Source organism: Oryza brachyantha, chromosome 11, assembly GCF_000231095.2.
Source record: "Oryza brachyantha chromosome 11, ObraRS2, whole genome shotgun sequence".
NCBI lineage: Eukaryota > Viridiplantae > Streptophyta > Magnoliopsida > Poales > Poaceae > Oryza > Oryza brachyantha.
The window spans coordinates 1,556,806-1,576,316 of record NC_023173.2 but is presented as its reverse complement, the minus strand read 5'-3'; the positions used below and the strand labels follow the sequence as shown (position 1 = coordinate 1,576,316).

Genomic DNA, 19,511 nt, shown 5'->3' with positions numbered 1-19,511 from the left:
GTTCGACTTACACTCGCACCTTTCACGCCGTTAGTCTTGCGCTCGCTCCGTCCGCGCCCGGACCATGTGAATCGTTTGCTTCATACACGGATCGTACGATTAGAGTCATACGTGAAGCATTTTCCATTTGCAAACATATCCTTTGCCACCCTTATAGAGGCGTTTAGGCGCTTGCAAAAATGATTATTTATAGTTAACATATCAATTATATTCTATGCCAAAAAAAGATTCCATTTTGTTTTGCAGGTGGACCATGCTCATCTAAAAATTGTCGTGTAGGGCAGCAATGGGCCATCTACAAAATTGCAGACGTATCATCGTTCTTCCCTCACATGGGTCTAGGTGTCATTTAGCACATTAGATAAAACACTTTTTGGGAGGGTGTTTTTAAAATAAAACCATCTCAAAGGTAGGGGTGGTAATGTGCCTAACTTTTTTTCCTATAAAATTTAAGGATTGTGCTCAAAATAGGTAGGAACTAAAGTTTTATAGAGTTTTAAACTATTTTTTTAGAATTAAATAGGGTTACAAAAGAACCAAGGATATTAGCCCATTACCACTCCTACACATAGGGCATTGGAGCATATATACGTAAAACTTTGAAACCAAAATATACTTTTTAATATTTAAATAATAAAAAATAAATGTAAAAATGTTCCATAAGTCAGTTTTAAATGCCTGCTAATGGACTGGATCAAAAAGAATTTAATGGGTTGGTTCTCTGGGTGGGTTAGCTTTGGGTGGGTTGAAATGAGCTGATGCCACTAATGGGCTGGATCAGTTTGGATGAAAGATAAAAACAACGTGGATTGGATTGGTTTTGGTTGCAAAATTTGGGCCTTGAAATGGATTATATCCATGGACCACCACCGGGCTCTTGATCCAGGCATGGAATGCGGCCAGGCAACACCACTGCTGCCAATGTCTAGCGTCAAATACAGATGACAGGTACATTGCGCACAGCTTACGGGCTGCACGTAATTGACAATCCCATTTAGATCCAACATGATGGGCCGCACGTATGTTCCAGCCTTTCGGCCTAAGTTTTATGGGCTGCATGTGCATGCAAGTCGTAATCTTTTAGACCGCACGTACAACTGTACACCAAGACAACCACGTTTCGGGCCTACTAACATGGGCCGCATGCCAGACAACACCACTGTTGCCAATGTCTAGCGTCAAATACAGATGACAGGTACGCTGCGCACAGCTTACGGGCTACACGCAATTGACAATCCCATTCAGATCCAATATGATGGGCCGCACGTATGTTCCAGCCTTCCGGCCTAAGTTTTATGAGCTGAATATGCATGCAAGTCGTAATCTTTTGGCCGCATGTACAACTGTACACAAGACAGCCACTTTTTGGGCCTACTAACATGGGCCGCACGCCAGGCAACACCACTGCTGCCAATGTCTAGCGTCAAATACAGGTACGCTGCGCACAGCTTACGGGCTGCACGCAATTAACAATCCCATTCAGATCCAACATGATGGGCCGCACATATGTTCCAGCCTTCTGGCCTAAGTTTTATGGGATGCATGTGCATGTAAGTCATAATCTTTTGGGCCGTACGTACAACTGTACAACAAGACAGCCACGTTTCGGGCCTACTAACATGGGCCGCACGCTCGTCGCAATCCCGTTCCAGCAAATGGGCTTGCTTATGCACGCGTTGGCCCTTTTCCGTGAGATATCGAATTGGGGCTCGATTCGACTACTCTGGAAGTCTATCCGATAAGCCGGATTTGATCCAGCCTTTCTCTGTGCACTCGTGCGGTGCGGTGGTGCATGATGATGCGGCAGGCGGCAGCGGCGCACGAGTGGGTTCACTGTTTGAGATAGGCAGATGGGCAGACGAGACGCTGCCACATCCGTTCCAACCACAAGCATACAAAACGGTATCTCCACCCAAATAACACCAGCAGCAACAGACACACAACAACTTACTATGGGTCAGCGTTCGCTACTCACCAGGTTTCCACTTACCGCGTAAACCGTCAAAACCATGGCACCACGCTTTCACGGATCTAGCACGGTAACCGCAAAAACCGTGATGAATTTTAATCTAGAAAATTTGAATTTAATCCCACGCGGTTTTCATGGCTTACCGTACGGTTTGCTGGAACAGAACGTGAGAACGACGGTTACCGTGGTTTCTCGCGCGGTTTTTATAGCCGAAACCGCAGTTATCACGAGGAAACCGTGGTTACCGTGAGGAGACAGCGGGTGTGATGTCAAATGCAAAAAAAACTTTAAAAAAATACATAAAAAATAGAAAAATATTTTGTGACTATATTTATGACATAGGAAAAATAGGACATGTTATAGGGAAAACAAGAAAATTTCCACATGAACTTTTTTAAATTCTTGATATTGCAACATACAAACATACACCGTCATATCACTCTTCACCAAATAATTCACTCCAATAACAAGTAACAATAACTTTATTTTGATTGCTATGTCACAACTATACCTACTACCCATTATTACGAATAAAACTATTATATATGTAATAAGATGCACGTACGATTTTTCTCCATATATCCATCGTTGTATATTTATGTTTTCATATTATGTACCCTAGTATATAGTGTAAATTAATAATAACCCAACACAAAATATTCTTGAGCATCTTTCTATGAAATGTTACTTGCAAAGGCTATTTTTTAATTTTGTTTCCTGAAATTCTCGTTTATGATTTTTAATTACGCCGAAAATACATTTTTTTCATTAATTTCTTTCACAAGACTACACTATATATCAACATATACAACATATATTTTTTTATTAAATTTTCTCAAATTTAAACTTGTTTATCGTGTCTTACTAGGACGCGATTACCGCGGTAACGCAAACCCTGCTACTCACTATCACTATGGGTCAAAAATGTTCGCGGAAATTCGTCATCAAATAAGCGTCAGAATTATTCCGTAAAAATATTGTGGTTTCCGGCCATGCATAGATACGTATAGAGAGAAGTTTGATTTTTAAATTTCTCAAGCATCGTATTGTGCTCGTCACTTACCAGTTAATACAGTCGACTCTTAATCAACCGAGCATTATTTGCGTATACATGCTATCGATTTTGACTATTCGACATCTACTACCGATAACATTATTGTCTTGCATGTTACATGATCAAGTCGCGTCCATCATTATTTACTTGCATGTTGCATGATCAAGTCATCGCCTTTCTAAAAGCATGCACATCATCATCACACATCTTTTTATACTGTACTATTCACAGTCAATTCCAAGTTTATTTCCTTTTGAAAAATCCAACTTTATTTCTTTCAAATAAATTTGTTTATTTTAGACAGTGAATTCCTTCACTTTAGTGCTACACTATGGGTTTTTTTATTTTTTTTAAAAATCAAACAACATATTTATAAAAAAAATAATTTACATACCATATTATATTATTCCCTGGCAAAAGGAAGAGGGTTGCATATGAAGGTGCTGTTTAGACTGGGAAAATTTTTGGGAGAAGTGTCACGTTAGATGTTTGATCGGATGTCGGAAGGGGTTTTCGGACACGAATGAAAAAACGAATTTCACGGCTAGCCTAGAAACCACGAGACGGAAACCACGAGACGAATCTTTTGAGCCTGATTAATCCGTCATTATCACATATTGGTTACTGTAGCATTTATGGCTAATCATGAATTAATTAGGCTCAAAAGATTCGTCTCAAGATTTTTTTTCCATAGCTATGCAATTAGTTTTTGGTTCATCTATATTTAATGCTTTATTTAGGTGTTTAAAAATTTGATGTGATATTTTTGGAAAAAAATTTAGGAACTAAACAGTACCGAAATTGCCATGCTATGATGTTACTTCTCTCAAAAGACATTACATCATAATTTTCCCCATCATGTGCATACGGCCTCCATACATTTCCCTTTTGGATTAAACCACATTGTTTTATGCGTCTAATTCTAAACTAATCAACCCGAAAGAAAAAAACTAAATATAATCAGCCACCTACAAATACCCCACAAACATCCTCTCCCTTGGGGCAGATCCTCTGGCTGTCGGAGCCTCAGCAATCTCACTCCCAACCCAGGCTATGGACGCGGCCGCGCTGCTGCTCCTCGCCGCGGCCACCGCCGTCGTGACGCTCGGGTGGCTCTACGCCGCCGGCCATGCCGCGCGGGGTGCGAAGAAGAGGGCGCGGATGCCGCCCGGGAGCACGGGGTTGCCTCTGGTTGGCGAGACGCTGCGGCTCATCTCCGCCTACAAGACGCCCAACCCGGAGCCCTTCATCGACGAGCGCGTGGCGCGCCACGGCGGCGTCTTCACCACCCACGTCTTCGGCGAGCGCACCGTCTTCTCCGCCGACCCGGCCTTCAACCGCCTCCTCCTCGCCGCCGAGGGCCGCGCCGTCCACTCCAGCTACCCGTCCTCCATCGCCACGCTCCTCGGCGCGCGCTCGCTGCTCCTCACCCGCGGCGCCGCGCACAAGAGGCTCCACTCGCTCACCCTCACCCGCCTCGGCCGCCCCGCCTCGCCGCCGCTCCTCGCGCACATCGACCGCCTCGTGCTCGCCACCATGCGCCAGTGGGAACCCGCTGCCACCGTCCGCCTCCTGGACGAGGCCAAGAAGATCACCTTCAACCTCACCGTCAAGCAGCTCGTCAGCATCGAGCCGGGACCGTGGACCGAGAGCCTCCGCTGCGAGTACGTCAAGCTCATCGACGGCTTCTTCTCCATCCCCTTTCCTTTCGCCCACCTACTCCCTTTTACCACCTACGGCCAGGCCCTCAAGGTGCTCGTCCTTTTGCCTCCATTACTGTTATGTTTTCCTACGCGTATCTTGAACCGTTTGGCTACGAATTGGTGTCAGCTATTGACGTATGATGTCCATAAAACTGTGCCATTTCATGATTTCATTGCTTTAGGCGAGGAAGAAAGTGGCGGGGGCGCTGCGGGAGGTGATAAAGAAGAGGATGGAGGAGAAAGCCGAGAATGGTGGCGTTGATGGGGAGGATGAGGTGAAGAAGGAGAAGAAGGATATGGTCGAGGAGCTTCTTGAGGCGGAGGGTGGTAGCTTCTCGGAGGAGGAGATGGTGGACTTCTGTCTTTCTCTGCTGGTGGCTGGGTACGAGACTACGTCTGTGCTCATGACATTGGCGGTGAAGTTCCTCACCGAGACGCCTGCGGCGCTGGCTGAACTCAAGGTATAAAACTTCTGTTAGCTGTTGTTTGCTAGTACTTGTCAATTCTTGTACACGTGCGGTAGTAGGTACTAGTTGCTGTCAAAGAAGGCCTGAAATAGAGAGAAATTCTGTAATGCTTTCTTTTATAGTCGGGCGCTACTGCTAATCGCTCAAAAAAATGGGAGTTAGATTTGCTATCTTTTATACCGGTTCTTTTCAAAATGAAAAGTTTCTACTTTCTACTCCGGGCTTGTTGTTTTCAGTCGAGTTCAACTACAGCTTTGTCGATTAGGTTACACTTTGTCAGTTTGCTCATCCTGCTTATTGACTTGAGATGCACTTGCTACTTGCTAGTGCAGTGGCAAGGGGCATGCGTTCTTTTCTTTTTATCATTGACTTGAATACTTGATCCTGAGCACTAATTTAGAAACCAGTTTGTCAGCTAGTCAACCTAGTTTATTATTGACTTGATCCTCAGCGCTATTTAAGTTCTTGTAGTTTAAGAATGAATCTTCAGTAAATACACTGGTTTCCTCTAAGAACAGGTTTTTAATGGTGTATGCATAAAAATAAGAATAGGTTTTGGCTGTGTGCCTTGTGGTAGAGTCCGGGGATGCAGAACATTTTCATTATCTAAAAGCTGTCCTTATTTTTCTCATTTTATTTACTTACATTGATGAGTGTTATAGTCCTTTAGCCTTACAACCAAGCGAGAGAATCATAGCAATAGTATCATAATAGGAAAATCTTAATTTTATGATTTCCCCTGGTACAAGTTTTGTTTTAAGTAATTTAAGCTATAAGAGTCCTCAAGATTGCTCCTAATGGTATTTTTTTACTACACTATGCGTGCAATTCGATTCCTGATATTCTTGCTGTTTAACAGGAAGAGCATGCCAATATCAGGGGCATGAAAGGCAAAAACCAACCCCTTGAGTGGAGCGATTACAAGTCAATGCCATTTACCCAATGTGTAAGAATCCGAAAGCCCTTTTTTTTTTCCTAAAGATTAGCTATATGTCATACCAAAAGCACAAATCCACCTAGATTTAGTGTGAAATGGATATCCTAAATAGACCTTTGAGTACTGCTGGTTTGCTCACACATGATTAAATGAAGGATTAAAATATCTGCAGGTAATAAATGAAACACTTCGTGTGGGTAACATTATAAGTGGAGTATTCAGGCGGGCAAACACTGATATTCATTATAAAGGTATTTCAATAGAAACTATACTCAAGTCCACATACATTTTTTATCCATTATCTAAAAGAACTATACTCATCATGTATTATATTTTTCTTCGTTCCGTAGATTACACAATTCCGAAGGGCTGCAAAATTTTTGCTTCATTCCGAGCTGTGCACCTAAATAATGAACATTACGAGAATGCTCGGACATTTAACCCTTGGAGATGGCAGGTATTTCCACGGGTTCTGTGTTGTTGCTAGTGGGTCTACTAGTCTATTATGTCTTGTTACAAAAGTAAAACACATGCTAAAGCTATTCTAACAAATCTGCTCCTCTGCAGGACAACAATAAACTTCAGAATGCAGTAGGGGCAAATATATTTACTCCATTTGGTGGTGGACCTCGGTTGTGTCCTGGCTACGAGCTTGCCCGGGTTGTCGTTTCTATTTTCCTCCATCATCTTGTAACGCGCTTTAGGTAAAGCCCCTTAATCTCTCAAATTCAATCGCTATCTTGCTTGGCAGACAGGTCTAGATAATCTACAGATAGATTTTTCACTTTGTGATCCAAATTGGACACCGTTCTGATTCCAATATTCCATAACAACTTGACCAATGAATGTGCAGCTGGGAACCAACCGAGGAAGATAGACTTGTCTTCTTCCCCACCACACGAACTCTCAAAGGATACCCCATCAACCTTCGGCTGCTTTCAGAATCAATTTGCTGACTATACATTGTTTTGCTGCTGCTGTTATCTTCGAAGCAAAACTAAACATAGATAAAATTATAGAAAAATAGTTCTCCCATAGGTAGTGTATCCTCCTTTTATTTTCTTGTTTATCCGTAACCTGATATGTGAACTATAGGCAGCAGAATTGTGCTACTTGTAAAATGACCTAATTTGCTGTGTATGCCGGTTACGAGCAACATTTTGTTGTGCACTCCAAGTGCTTAGCTAGTCCTAATATCTTGTATTCCCTACAATATCATCAGCAACGGGGAAAGGTCACATGCCGTTTCCTCGTTTCAGGGTGTTTAGTTTTAGATGGCAGTCTTTGTCATGAATATCACTATCTTGAACTATTAAAAGTTTCTGCTAGAAGCACAGGAAAGATTCTGTGCTTAAGTTCAGGGGTTGTTTAGCGTTGTAAAAATTTTTGCTAAAGGAGTCACGTCGAACGTTTGACCGCATGTTGGAAGAGGTTTTCGGACATGAATGGAAAAATAAATTTCAGATTCCGCCTGGAAATTGCGAGACGAATCTTTTGAGTCTAATTAATCCCGTCATTAGCACATGTTGGTTACTGTAGCATTTATGGCTAATCATGTCCTAATTAGACTTAAAAATTCGTCTCACGATTTTCTTCGTAACTGTGTAATTAGTTTAATTAGTTTTAATGTTTATGTATATTTAATGTTCGTTTAGGTGTTTAAAGATTTAACGTGATGTTTTTGAAAAAAAAAAGTTTAGAAGCTTTGTTAAACAAGGCCTCGGTAACCAGTACCACCACAGCTCATAGCATAGCGCACAGTGATGTCCAGATATGGGACCTGCGACGTGCGGGAAAGCTCGGACCAAGCTGGTGTTGGTTACAGACTTACAGTGAACGCAGTGAATGGATGGTTTCAGACTTCACAGGATGTAAACTATTCACTGTCTCCAAAATAAAAGAAAAACTACACGTATATACTCCCTTCCTCTTAAAAAGAATCAACATCCTGTGAATGTAGACACGAATTTGATTTTTTTTCTTTTATGGAGGGAGTATTAGGTTTACATCAGCATGTGTATTAGCCTAAAATATGCAGTCAAACACGACACAGCATATTTTTTAAAGGGCTTGAGATGCAGTACTTAAATTTTCACCTCGTTCTATGCTTATATACCAAATTTTAAATTTTCAATCTTAGATTTGAAGTTGCTATTAGGTTTTTTACTGAAGTTTATTTTCTAGCATTCACTTTTACATCATTAAAAATACATTTTATTCATATGTAATTTTTCATTTATAAATATATTATTTCTACTTTTTATAAAAATCACAAACAATCGCACCTATTTTTTGCTTCACCCTAGCCTGAAGGATCACAAATTCAGAATTGACGACCAGTATTCCACAATCTCAGAAACACACAGTAGCCTGTAGCAGAGCCGACGCTGCTCCAGTGCTCTGTGCTGTTTGCCCTGTCCCTCTCGACGGATCACATCAAGGACTTGTCCCCTAGCTGCTGTTGCCACCCGCTCGCATCCATGCCGACGTAAACCTTCGATGCAAAATATAGAGGATTCCGACTAATACTTATAATTTTTATAATTTTTGACCGTTTGTTTTATTTAAAAATTTAGTGTAAATATAAAAATGTATAAGTAATACTTAAACTACTTTTAATAATAAACAAAATAATAGACAAAATAAATAATATTTTCAAATATTTTTAATAAGACGAGTAGTCAAAGATTGCAAACAGAAAGTCAAAATCTTTTATATAATTACTTTTGCATATTTCTTAATATATTTATAGTTATTTTGACAAACATAAAAATACTTATAATCTGTAACAGATTAAAGGAGTACGTACTACTACCTCCTTTCTAAAATATTAATACACATTTCTAGTTCAAATTAATGTCATGGACAACTGAGATCCCAGATCTTGCTGAACCGCTGAAGAAGTGTAGCTCTAGCTATCTGCCTTTCTCTGTAGGCGATGGATCTGCTGCTGCTGCTACACTCTCTGTTAGGCTGTCGCGATCGTGAAAGGGTTGCAAAAGGTTGGGGGCACTGTCCTGTCGGAGCAATCATGCAGATGAGGTCGGTCCCGTCGCCATGTTCCTCGCTCGTGCGCATCTCTACACTTTCGGGGAGACGACGACGTACGACGATGCTTCCTCCCTCAACCCATCCGCGCCGGGGTCCATGCATCGCCAAGATAAATGGCGTTCTCAAGTTTGTGCATAGGATCGCCCTTCGGAGAGCCGTATCGCCGCCAAAACCCTGTGTAGATCTCATCTCTCCTTTAGGCGTGTTTAGTTCCTAAATTTTTTTAAAAACATCATATCAAATTTTTAGACACCTAAATAAAACATTAAATATACATAAATATTAAAACTAATTACATAGTTATTGGATAAATTGTGAGACAAATCTTTTGAGTCTAATTAGTATATGATTAGTCATAAGTGCTACAGTAACCAATATGTGCTAACGATGTTTAATAGCTCAAAAGATTCGTCACGCAGTTTTCAAACGAAATCTAAAATTTGTTTTATAATTAAACCACGCTTAATACTTCATATATATATATATATATATATATATATATATATATATATATATAACCGTAACCTCTCTCCCAAAAGTTTCGTGTACTGAACGCGGCCCTAGCTCATCTCAGATTCAGACCATGCAGTGGCTACAGTGTTATGGGCTTACGCAACAACGGTGTAATCGGCCGTCGACGTGCTCAGTTTAGGAACAACACGTAACAGCATCTCGAAGATGACGCTAATATTTTATTTTACAGACTCTTGTATTGGGTTTATAAAAAATATTAGATATAAAAATTACACCACTATATATAAAAGAAGCTTAAAACTAAATAATTTATATTACGAACAAATATTTTTACACTAAATTTAGAATGCAAGATAACAAATTTTAGACATGTGTAAATTGTAGGAATAGAAGCAGAAACTTATTGAAGATATATTTTCTAGCCTAATTTCTAAAATTTAGTTCTATGGATCAATTTTAGACAAGTCTTAGGAATACTCCAAGTCACCTCAATGCCAAATTGCCCCAACTCTATCCGTTGACATTGAGTAGTTCTTTCATACAAATAAATAACTGAGCCACATTTTCTCGTTTTCTCCGTACATATTTCTCAAACTGCTAACCAACATGTTTTTTTAAAATTTTATAAAAAAATTAATTTAAAAAATCATATCAATGTATTTTTTAAGTTTTTATGACTAATAATTAATAATCGTGTATTAATTTGGTACTTAGTTTTTTAAGGTTGGTTACTTGACCCACTAAAGAACGTGGCCATGTTGAAAAAGCTGTCCATACATGACACATCCCGCGTATCTCGATGATACCAGTAGAAAAGCTAACTATTAGCTCTAAAATTTTTCTATTTCAATCAGAACTAATATAGAGTCAATTTAAGGCATCTTCAATATAGAATGCTAAAACAGGTGCTTAGAAAAGAGAAAATATTAAGCATCTTGCATAAGAGCTTGGTGTTTCGACGCAAGGAATAAGCCGGACGCTTGATAAAGTATGTGTTCGGCTTGTTTTCTATTATGTGCATACTGCTCAAGCAAGAAAGAAAGCAGCCTGATATAAGAGCCGTACAGTTACGATCTGACAGAGAAAAACTGTTTTTTTTCTTAAGCATCCATCTAAGCATAGTTGTGGATGCCCTTATACAGTATTTACACATAAACATATGCTACATTATAAATATATTGTCTATCCATCATACACAGAATGTTTTAAAGCTTCTACTGTAGTTGGCTATAAATCTGTAACATGCTTTTCTTCTCTCTTCTTTTTCTCTCATGTTTAAGGATAAATATATTATGATAATTTTTAGAATCCATCTACTACTCCCGCCAAAAGGAGCTTAGAACTGCAGCACCGTGAAAAGCAGCTATAAGAGCAAGTTCAATAGTCTAACTACTAGCTATAATTTATCTATAGTCAAATTAATAGTCAACTTATACAATAATTACTTACAAAACATCAATATATAGTCTCATATGTTATATACATATTCTGTTTTGGAGTCCATATGTAGACATCTCTTCTCTCTCATATCTTTATCTCTTTAAAATATGTTAATAGCCGGCTTTATAGCATGCTATTTTACTCTCTAAGCCACGTGCACACGCGAGAGTGGCAGTGTTGTGCTCTGTGCATGGCAGCGTGGGTAGTGCTCACTCGACTGATCGACACAGCATCGACAGACGAGTTGATCACCTTGCATGTGTGCGTGCATGTTCATCGCTTGCAAGCTGCGACTGCTGCGTATTGGAAGAGCTGTTGCCGACTTCTCTTTTGTACAAATATTAGCATGCATGCATCTTTACCGACACATACTCATCATCGTCTCATCGCAATTAACTATTCCAGCATAATTGCAACCACAGCATTTGAGCAGCGTAGCGGCATGATCATTTCGTTTTAGTTTATAAGTCAAATTTAAAATTTAAAATTGATTTTAAAATTTTATATTTCTCGGCTTTTACTTTTATATCATTAAAAAACATACACATACACATATATATATTATTCATAAATTATTTTTTTATAAATATATCATTTGATTTTTTTCTTAAAAAGACGAAAAGATGTACTCTATGATTTATCACTTTCAGAAACAGTACAATCGTACAAGCATCAGCACCAGCTCGCTGGCGGAATTTCATGTGTCTAAAGAGAAATTAAGCATCAATCAATCAATCCGGTTTGCCTGGATATTTCTTGCACGGTCAACTAAATCCAAGGCCCATTAAGAAGTCTTGAGTTGCTTGCCTGGAGATTGGGCTGTAATACCGATCGTGATTGGGCCTCACAAATGAGGGGTACAAATTCGCACACACTCCGGTGTCCATTGGTATTGGGATACAGACACTTTCGCTAAATCTCATCAGCTTGATGAAGCATCGCCAATGTTAGCTCACCTGTACTGTTGTACATCTCCATTTAGGAAATTGTACGGTATGGCCTTGCTCAAACCTGGATTTACCTTAGCGCGATAAAAAAAACCATACAAAATTTATCAAAAATTTAGATTGTTTTTAAAATTTATTTGAATCCAGAGTAAATTAAGGAACGTACCAAATAATAATGTATAAAGAATAAATTCAGAACACCTCATGCTTTATGGTCAAAGTGACAGCATTATGAATTATGGAACATAACCACATGTTTTATTCAAGTTTTATTCAAATAAAATTAAGGAATGCAAAACCAAACAATACTGTTCTATAAAACTCCACCATTATTCCAATAGTCATCTTCCTCAGCTTCTCGCCCTTCACCCGTTTGCTTCTGCTCACCTTTATAAACCAAAATTTAAATTTTTAACCTAAAATTTAAAGTTAATTTTGAGGGAGGTTTTTCACCCATATTTATATTCTAGACTTAGCTTTTAGGTCGTTAAGAAAGGCTTTTAGAATTCTAAGAATACAAACACACAAGTTTTATTTACAAATTATTTTTATTTGTAAATATATTGATATTATTTTTCCACTGTCACCCCGGCCCCTTGTTCGTCGCGACGGCTGCCGTACTTGGTGACGATGGAATCAGCATAGATACTATGGACCTGTTTGGGGAGCCCAGAAGCAGCTTCTGTCAGAAGCTGTCCTAAACGGTTCACAGCTTCTGAGAATCTATATTTACAGATTCTGGAAAATGAACAAAGAATCCAGAATCTGGAGAAGCTAGATTTAGAAGCTTTTCCAGATTTTCAGAAGCTGCTGCTTCTCAGAATCTAAAGCTCTCCAAACAGACCCTATAGCACGCACATGACCGATCCACTGGCACACACAGAGCAAAAACAAACTGGTTGATAGGAGATTCATTGGACTCTTTTTCAAAGAAAAGAAACGAGATTTATTCAGGACTTTGCAGGGAGATACTGTTCAGAGGAATCATGTTAAAGTTCGGATGAGTCTCCGTGTTCAGCTCTTCATGCATCGGCGTACTGAAAAAATAAAAATAACTACTATCTCCGTCCCATAATAACTTTATTTTTTGTTTTTCCGTGTCCAACATTTGATCATTCGTCTTATTTGAAAAATTTGTAAAAAAACTTTAAAAAAAAATTAATCAGCATAAAATACTATTCATGTTTTATCATCTAGTAAGAATAAAAATATTAATCGTAAAAAAATTTCAAATAAAACGAAGAATAAAAAAACATTGTATAAAAAATAAAAAAATAATATTATTTCGGGATGAAGATGGACGAAGGTAGTACCTTGCATGAACAAAAATTTTGCATCAAATTTGTAAGGCGCTCTAAACTTCTAATACACCATACCAATTGCATTTTGTGATTACAATATGCAGCAAAACTGCACTAAACTTAAATCTATATTCATCTCGATCTCACGCCTCGGTTGCGTCTTTCTGTTCGGAATCCTTCTGAGCAGGCAGAGCAAAACGGCAATGCGGGCAGAGGCGGCTGAGCCTAAGCCAGTCGGAGATGCAGCTCGCGTGGAATCCATGGGAGCAAGGCATCCTCTTGAGCCTCTCACCCTCCTCGAAATCCTCTAGGCAAACCGCGCATGTCTTCTCCTTCGTCTCACCCACCGTCGTCTCCATCAGCGCGGCGATGGCTTCACTGGAGGCCGGGACAGCACCGAACCCGCCATTGCTGTACGCTTCGCCGCCGCCGCCGCCCTCTCCGATGCCACGATTGATGTTGATATTTACTGCTTGAACGGAGTCCGGCAGCTGTGCTTGTTGTAAGAAAGACAGGTAGGCGAGCAGCTGCGCACGGGACACCCGTATCTGGTTCAGGTCTCTCTGTTCATCGGCCATTGTTACCTCGACGAGCTTGAAGCGGATGTCGTTGACGTTGTTGGCCTGCTCTTCTCGGAAACGCGACGCTGGTTGCGGGCAAATTTAACCGCTTGAGTACTGTTAATAATTAAGTTGTTAGGATCATTACGTTTTTGTAGGAGGCAGATCGGAATCTGAATTCCGCTCGATCAGACAGGACATCCGATTCCGCTTCGGATTCGTGTCTCGTAGGAGGCAAATCGGATTCCAATCTCGCTCGATCGATCGGGCTGGGTTATCGCTTCTGTTTCCACGGTCTAAATGCGGTTCAGTTTCGGATCCGTTTCGTCTGTTTCAGGGCCTTCTATCTGCAGCTGGCCACCCTTAAACCTTTTCCACCAAATTAAAAAATTTAAGTTTCAACTCAAATGTTGGACTTCAGTTCAGAATGGTCAACATTGTAATTCACTTTACCCTGCACTTTGAGCAGAATTGAACCTCAACGAAGCTGGTCTCATAATTGTTTATTATAATTTTGTTTAAACCACTCTGTTGCCTTATTGGAAATACAGTTCTCTCACATCTGGATTATACACTGGATATCCCCAAAACTTCCTAGATAGATGTTCAACCTTGAGTAGCAATCCACCAAGAAAGCAGCATCTTTTAGATGCACTACACGGAAAACCACGTTTCAACAAGCACAGACAGACTCCTTACTGGCTGTGCCAATATTTCGTCTACCCTCAGGATATGAAAAGCCAATAGGAACATCAAAACTCATTCTGTGGTTTGAACACTTTGCCCTTCAGTTACTTGACTACTAGCCTTGATTGCGCCAACAAAACTGGACATCTTGTTCAGGGCACTCAGGTAAGCTCGGACACTGGACACGACGATGTCCATTGCGGCACCACTCCCACTGAAGTCAACAGGCATAGAAATTAGTTGACAAGAAAAAACAATTGAAAACAATAACAGATTGTTGGAAACAACAGAGAAGTTGTCTAAAAATAAAGGATATGAAGGATTATAACCTGAAAGCACGGTTGAAGGATTGACCAGTCAAAGCATGTTTAGAGTCACTGACATCTCCAGTGACAACCACTCTAGTAGTTGCAATTGCATCAATGCCTTCAGTGACCGATGTCATGCTATATTCCCGAAGAACGGTTGGAATCTGAAAATTGCAAATCATTCTTAGATGTATCAAAATATCTGGTTTTGTTAAAATGATTGTTTACAAATTATGCCAGTAAATGTAGGCAATTTCTCTGTTAATATCAAAATGGTGCATCCATTTTATTGCAAGCGGCCTGCTTATTAATTACAGAATCTTCTTATTCTTGTGACTTTTCACTATTCTATATTTACCATGTACAACATGCAGCAAGGTATGCTACCAGATACAAGATGTTTCATTGCTAACATATTAAAAATAACACAGCCATGTTCCATTCTATTAAAAGTGTTATAGATAACTAGTGCAGGAAGAACCAAGAATTTGCAACATTCACCTGTATTATTTCATCGACAGCCTTGTAAGCTGCATCAACTGGACCTGTTCCAACTGCGCATGCTATCTTCTCCTCTCCGTCCGGAGCTATCAGTTTGACAGTTGCTGTAGATAGACCAAGTGTTCCACAAGTTGCCTGCAAAAGGGATTCATAACGGTATCAATTTTAATGGGTCAACTTTTCCATTAGCCAAAATGTAGTAAATTGCAGCAAAATAATACCTGCACATCAACAAGCGACCAAAAAACCTTAGGCTGAAATATCTCATCCGACAACAAAGCCTCAATGTCTTCATCAGTTACACGCTACAATAAATTAAATCAAGGAAGCTAGAACTTATCAAGTCTGTTTTAGAAAGAGAAGAATAAAATGGTTGAAAATGTCACTCCAGCAAAAGAGCACTAGGGAGAACTATCACCTTTTTCTTCTCCGCAACCTCTTTGTAGCGTTTAAAGAAATCCTCAAATTCCTTGTCAGTAATCTCATACCCAAGCTACATATTTGATGGCAGGATATTGCTCAGTAACAATAACTGAAAAGAAGGCGTCTAGTTCTAACCAGAAAAATAAAGACAAAAATTACAACACCTCCACCAGTTTAGATCTCACAGCATGCCTTCCACTGAAAAACAAGACCAGAAAGCATTATTATGGATTTGCGGTTGATAGTCTCAAATCAGATTTAAGTCACTATTGAAAGCCTATGTTTAAGTATTTCAGCAGGATTGCTGCATCAACCTCACCAAATTTAAAAGAGTAAAAGATAACCAAAAACATATCAACCTCATTTGTTCTAGAGAAGTACACCTATAATAAATAGATATACAAATTGACCAGGCCAGGTAAAGGTTTCCTCAATGTTGAATGGCCAATGTTTAAAAGAGAATAGCAAATATAGTGGCATACCATAAATATTAAAAGAGAATAGCAAATTCACTAACTTTTAGCAAAAGATGGCATCACATTAGCAGAAAGTAGAACAAAATGCCTCCTGGATAAACACCTCAGGAGAATATTGCAACTTGTAAGAAATCAAATTATGGGGTGCTACCTGAGTTTCCCAAGAACAATACCGAACTCATTTGCACGTGTTAAACCAATATCATCAGGCGAAATTATTTCATAAGTTCCTTTGTATTTAAGCATCCCATCCTGATAAACAAAACAACAAAAGTCAATTAAGAACCAACACAGTTAATATGAAAATATGCAAGGAAAGGTTCATATGAAACCATGATTGATACATCATATATGACAAAATGGCTTCCTCAGATAAAGAAAAAACATCCATAGAAGTAAAATTGATTTCCCTCGGTAACTGATACTCTAAAAATGTGAAAAAAAAATCCTAGTCAACAAATGCACTCATCAACTAGAAACATTTCTGGAACTTCCAAATGTAAACAGGAAATAAACAGTATTTATAATCAATGTCTTAGTCCCTTTTTTAGATAATGTATTCCTTAGTCCTAAAGTGTAAAAAAATGGCAAACAAACATTTTTGAGTTAATAAAATATTGATGAATGACATCCAGAAATGATAACGATGGATGTGAAATGGTGGTGCCACCAATAAACCACTATGGGAAACCCGGTTGAGAAATTCCATGGCAATATATATACAAGTATGCAAATAGTTACCTGATGAATTCCACTTTCATGTGCAAAAGCATTGGCACCAACAATAGCTTTATGTGGTTGAACGTGAAGTCCACTGTGCTCTTGTACCTAGAATAAACAAAGTGTTTACAGTTGTGTGTGAAATTTTTCAGTCATCCGAAAAATGCAAAAGATGAAAAGAAACAAAGGAGGCAAGAAAAAGGAAAATATAATTGTACCATTTTGCTTGACATAGTGATATGTTGGGTATTGATTCCAGTATACAGACCTCCTAAGAGTTCTCGACGACATTTAATTGCCATCACAACCTGAAAAGGGTCATAAAAATTGCATAGGTAGAAATTCAATTATATTTCTTTTGCATTTAGATGAACAAGTGTAAAATACCAACAAACAACATAAATATAGTATATGAGCTCACCTCCTCCAAAGAAGCATTTCCAGCTCTCTCACCAATACCATTAATAGTCACCTCTAACTGGCGTGCTCCTGCATGAGCGCCCTAAAGGTTAAGTCACATTAGCAACATGATGAAACCAATGATAATGGACCATAAAAATAAGGAAAAGGTAGTACCGCTAATGTATTGGCAGTTGCTAGACCAAGGTCATTCTGGCAATGAGTAGAAATAATGGCATTTTCAATTCCTGGAGTGTTTGCTTTTATATCAGCAATTAACTTTCCAAATTCATAAGGAAGAGTGTATCCAACAGTGTCTGGGATATTGAGTGTTGTTGCTCCAGCTTTTATGACTTCCTCTAGTATATGATATAGAAACTCTCTGTTTGACCTGCATGACAGAATGAATCATATCATACCACAGCCTTGTGTGCATCAGAAAGGGTCCTTTTGCATCAATAAATTGGAAAGTAAAGAATGTAAATGATATGTACCAATAACAATAAGTTTACATGTGTAAAGTTCAACAGACCCATAAAATTTCAATAGCTACCAACTAGCATTCTCTATAATTTACTGATAAAATTACTTATAGAATGTTTACACATTATAAACGATCTTTTCTCTCAGCAGTACAAGGGGTGGATGTATTCAATATACGATATCTCTCAGCAGTAAAAGGATGGATGTACTCATTATACGGTATGCATGTTACTTTCCATATCCAGACCAAAGTAAATTCAGTACTTGATACTAATTACTAAGTCTACACCAGGTCAGCTCAAGATCAACACCGCTTCACTAAAGTTCAATGGACCTCTTTCATGCACAGTTCTTAGCATCATGGATTATTAGTTGATAAGTCAGGTAGCAGTTTCAACCCACATTATATTACTAGTTATAAAATTGTTGGGCATTTTTACAATTCAATTTTAAACATCGGGACTGAAGGTCAAACGAATTTGCAGTTCGCAGTGATACCTGCCAGCATCTTCAGGGCTGAACTCGACATCAGGGCAGCCTAGGCTGCGGGCGTAGGCCACCATTTCCTTCGCAATGGCCACCACCTGCTCGGGCGTCTTCCTCAGCTTGTGCTGCATATGGATCTCGCTGGTGGCGATGAATGTGTGGATGCGCGGCCGCCGCGCATGCCGAACGGCCTCCCAGGCGGCGTCAATGTCTCGCTTGTTGCATCGTGAGAGTCCACAGATGACGGGCACGTGGCCGTCTTCCCCGACGGGCGTGTTCCCCACCTCGATGGCGATGGAGCGCACAGCGTCGAGGTCGTCGGGGGAGGAGGCCGGGAACCCGGCCTCGATGATGTCGACGCCGAGGCGGGCGAGCTGGCGCGCGACGACGAGCTTCTCGGCGCTGGTCATGGTGGCCCCGGGGGACTGCTCCCCGTCGCGGAGGGTGGTGTCGAAGATGCGGACGTAGCTGGGGTCGTCGATGCGGTTGGGGACGTACTCCGGCCGGCGCGGCGCCGCCATGGAGGCCCGGACGGGGCGGGCGAAGGCGATGGCGCGGTGGCGGCGTGGAGCCCTAGGGTTGGCGGCGGCGGCGGCGAGGCCATGGGAGCAGCGGGGGGCGGCGACACGGGAGGAGAGGAGCGCGCGCGGGCGGAGCGGGGTGGAGGTGGGGTTGGCGGAGGAGCAGCAGGGCTTGGGGGAGGAGAGGAGGGAGGAGGAGGCCATGGTCGCCGGGGTTTGAGGCGTCTCTGGGGGGTTTAGGGGAATCGAATCTAGCTCTGGGATCAAATGGTGATGATGCACTTGCTCTGCTTCTCGGCGGTTGATGTGTGTGTGAGTCAGAGGCAAGAGCTCTTATCTGGACAGTGGTTTCGTGGGATGCACGAATGCGGCGACAGCGCCACGGCGGCGCAGTTTTTGTTGCGAAGAAGACAAGCAGGACTTGCACAAAAGCACAGGGAATAGGATGTGATCGATCATTCAATCCTGTGACTGTCCATATGAGTACGATTTTTTTAGAAATAATATTTGATATCATAAATCAAATTATAGAAATAGGTCGATCCAATAAGATTGGTGCTGATAAAACCTGTGTTCACTAAAGTCATAGTGTAGCTTGGACCAC

The 19,511-nt window shown here is 40.4% G+C and overlaps 3 protein-coding genes across 3 annotated transcripts; 1 reads left to right on the top strand and 2 right to left on the bottom strand.

The window, feature by feature from the left end:
- The first annotated feature begins 4,023 nt into the window (after nucleotides 1–4,023).
- LOC102701391 (cytochrome P450 90A4) lies at nucleotides 4,024–7,563 on the top strand. The gene is made up of 7 exons (XM_040528774.1): nucleotides 4,024–4,775; nucleotides 4,909–5,187; nucleotides 6,053–6,139; nucleotides 6,303–6,381; nucleotides 6,481–6,587; nucleotides 6,698–6,834; nucleotides 6,984–7,563. Exons 1-7 carry the CDS (start codon nucleotides 4,077–4,079, stop codon nucleotides 7,084–7,086), a joined length of 1,491 nt encoding a protein of 496 aa, XP_040384708.1. The 5' UTR covers nucleotides 4,024–4,076; the 3' UTR covers nucleotides 7,087–7,563.
- A 5,776-nt stretch (nucleotides 7,564–13,339) lies between these two features.
- Nucleotides 13,340–14,217, bottom strand: LOC102701117 (E3 ubiquitin-protein ligase SIRP1-like). The gene has a single exon (XM_006663128.3). The coding sequence runs from the start codon at nucleotides 13,919–13,921 to the stop codon at nucleotides 13,487–13,489; it is 435 nt and encodes a 144-aa protein (XP_006663191.1). The 5' UTR covers nucleotides 13,922–14,217; the 3' UTR covers nucleotides 13,340–13,486.
- Nucleotides 14,218–14,434: 217 nt separating this feature from the next.
- On the bottom strand, nucleotides 14,435–19,314 carry LOC102700842 (2-isopropylmalate synthase A). Its single transcript, XM_015842066.2, has 12 exons — nucleotides 18,399–19,314; nucleotides 17,595–17,808; nucleotides 17,440–17,520; nucleotides 17,237–17,326; nucleotides 17,040–17,126; nucleotides 16,450–16,550; nucleotides 15,987–16,020; nucleotides 15,818–15,892; nucleotides 15,621–15,704; nucleotides 15,400–15,534; nucleotides 14,920–15,062; nucleotides 14,435–14,804 (listed from the first exon to the last, which is right to left on the bottom strand). The coding sequence occupies exons 1-12, from the start codon at nucleotides 19,109–19,111 to the stop codon at nucleotides 14,663–14,665; spliced, it is 1,899 nt and encodes a 632-aa protein (XP_015697552.2). The 5' UTR covers nucleotides 19,112–19,314; the 3' UTR covers nucleotides 14,435–14,662.
- Nucleotides 19,315–19,511: the final 197 nt, after the last annotated feature.

Bases quoted from the DNA above. Each gene is read 5' to 3' on its own strand.
- LOC102701391 (XM_040528774.1), top strand. From the start codon at position 4,077: ATGGACGCGGCCGCGCTGCTGCTCCTCGCCGCGGCCACCGCCGTCGTG. The intron at 5,188-6,052 runs GTATAAAACTTC...GCTGTTTAACAG, and splicing joins CGGCGCTGGCTGAACTCAAG to GAAGAGCATGCCAATATCAG. The intron at 6,382-6,480 runs GTATTTCAATAG...TTCGTTCCGTAG, and splicing joins CACTGATATTCATTATAAAG to ATTACACAATTCCGAAGGGC.
- LOC102701117 (XM_006663128.3), bottom strand. From the start codon at position 13,921: ATGGCCGATGAACAGAGAGACCTGAACCAGATACGGGTGTCCCGTGCG.
- LOC102700842 (XM_015842066.2), bottom strand. From the start codon at position 19,111: ATGGCCTCCTCCTCCCTCCTCTCCTCCCCCAAGCCCTGCTGCTCCTCC. The intron at 17,809-18,398 runs GTATCACTGCGA...TCTGTCATGCAG, and splicing joins AGCCCTGAAGATGCTGGCAG to GTCAAACAGAGAGTTTCTAT. The intron at 16,551-17,039 runs GTAACTATTTGC...TTTGTTTATCAG, and splicing joins ATGAAAGTGGAATTCATCAG to GATGGGATGCTTAAATACAA.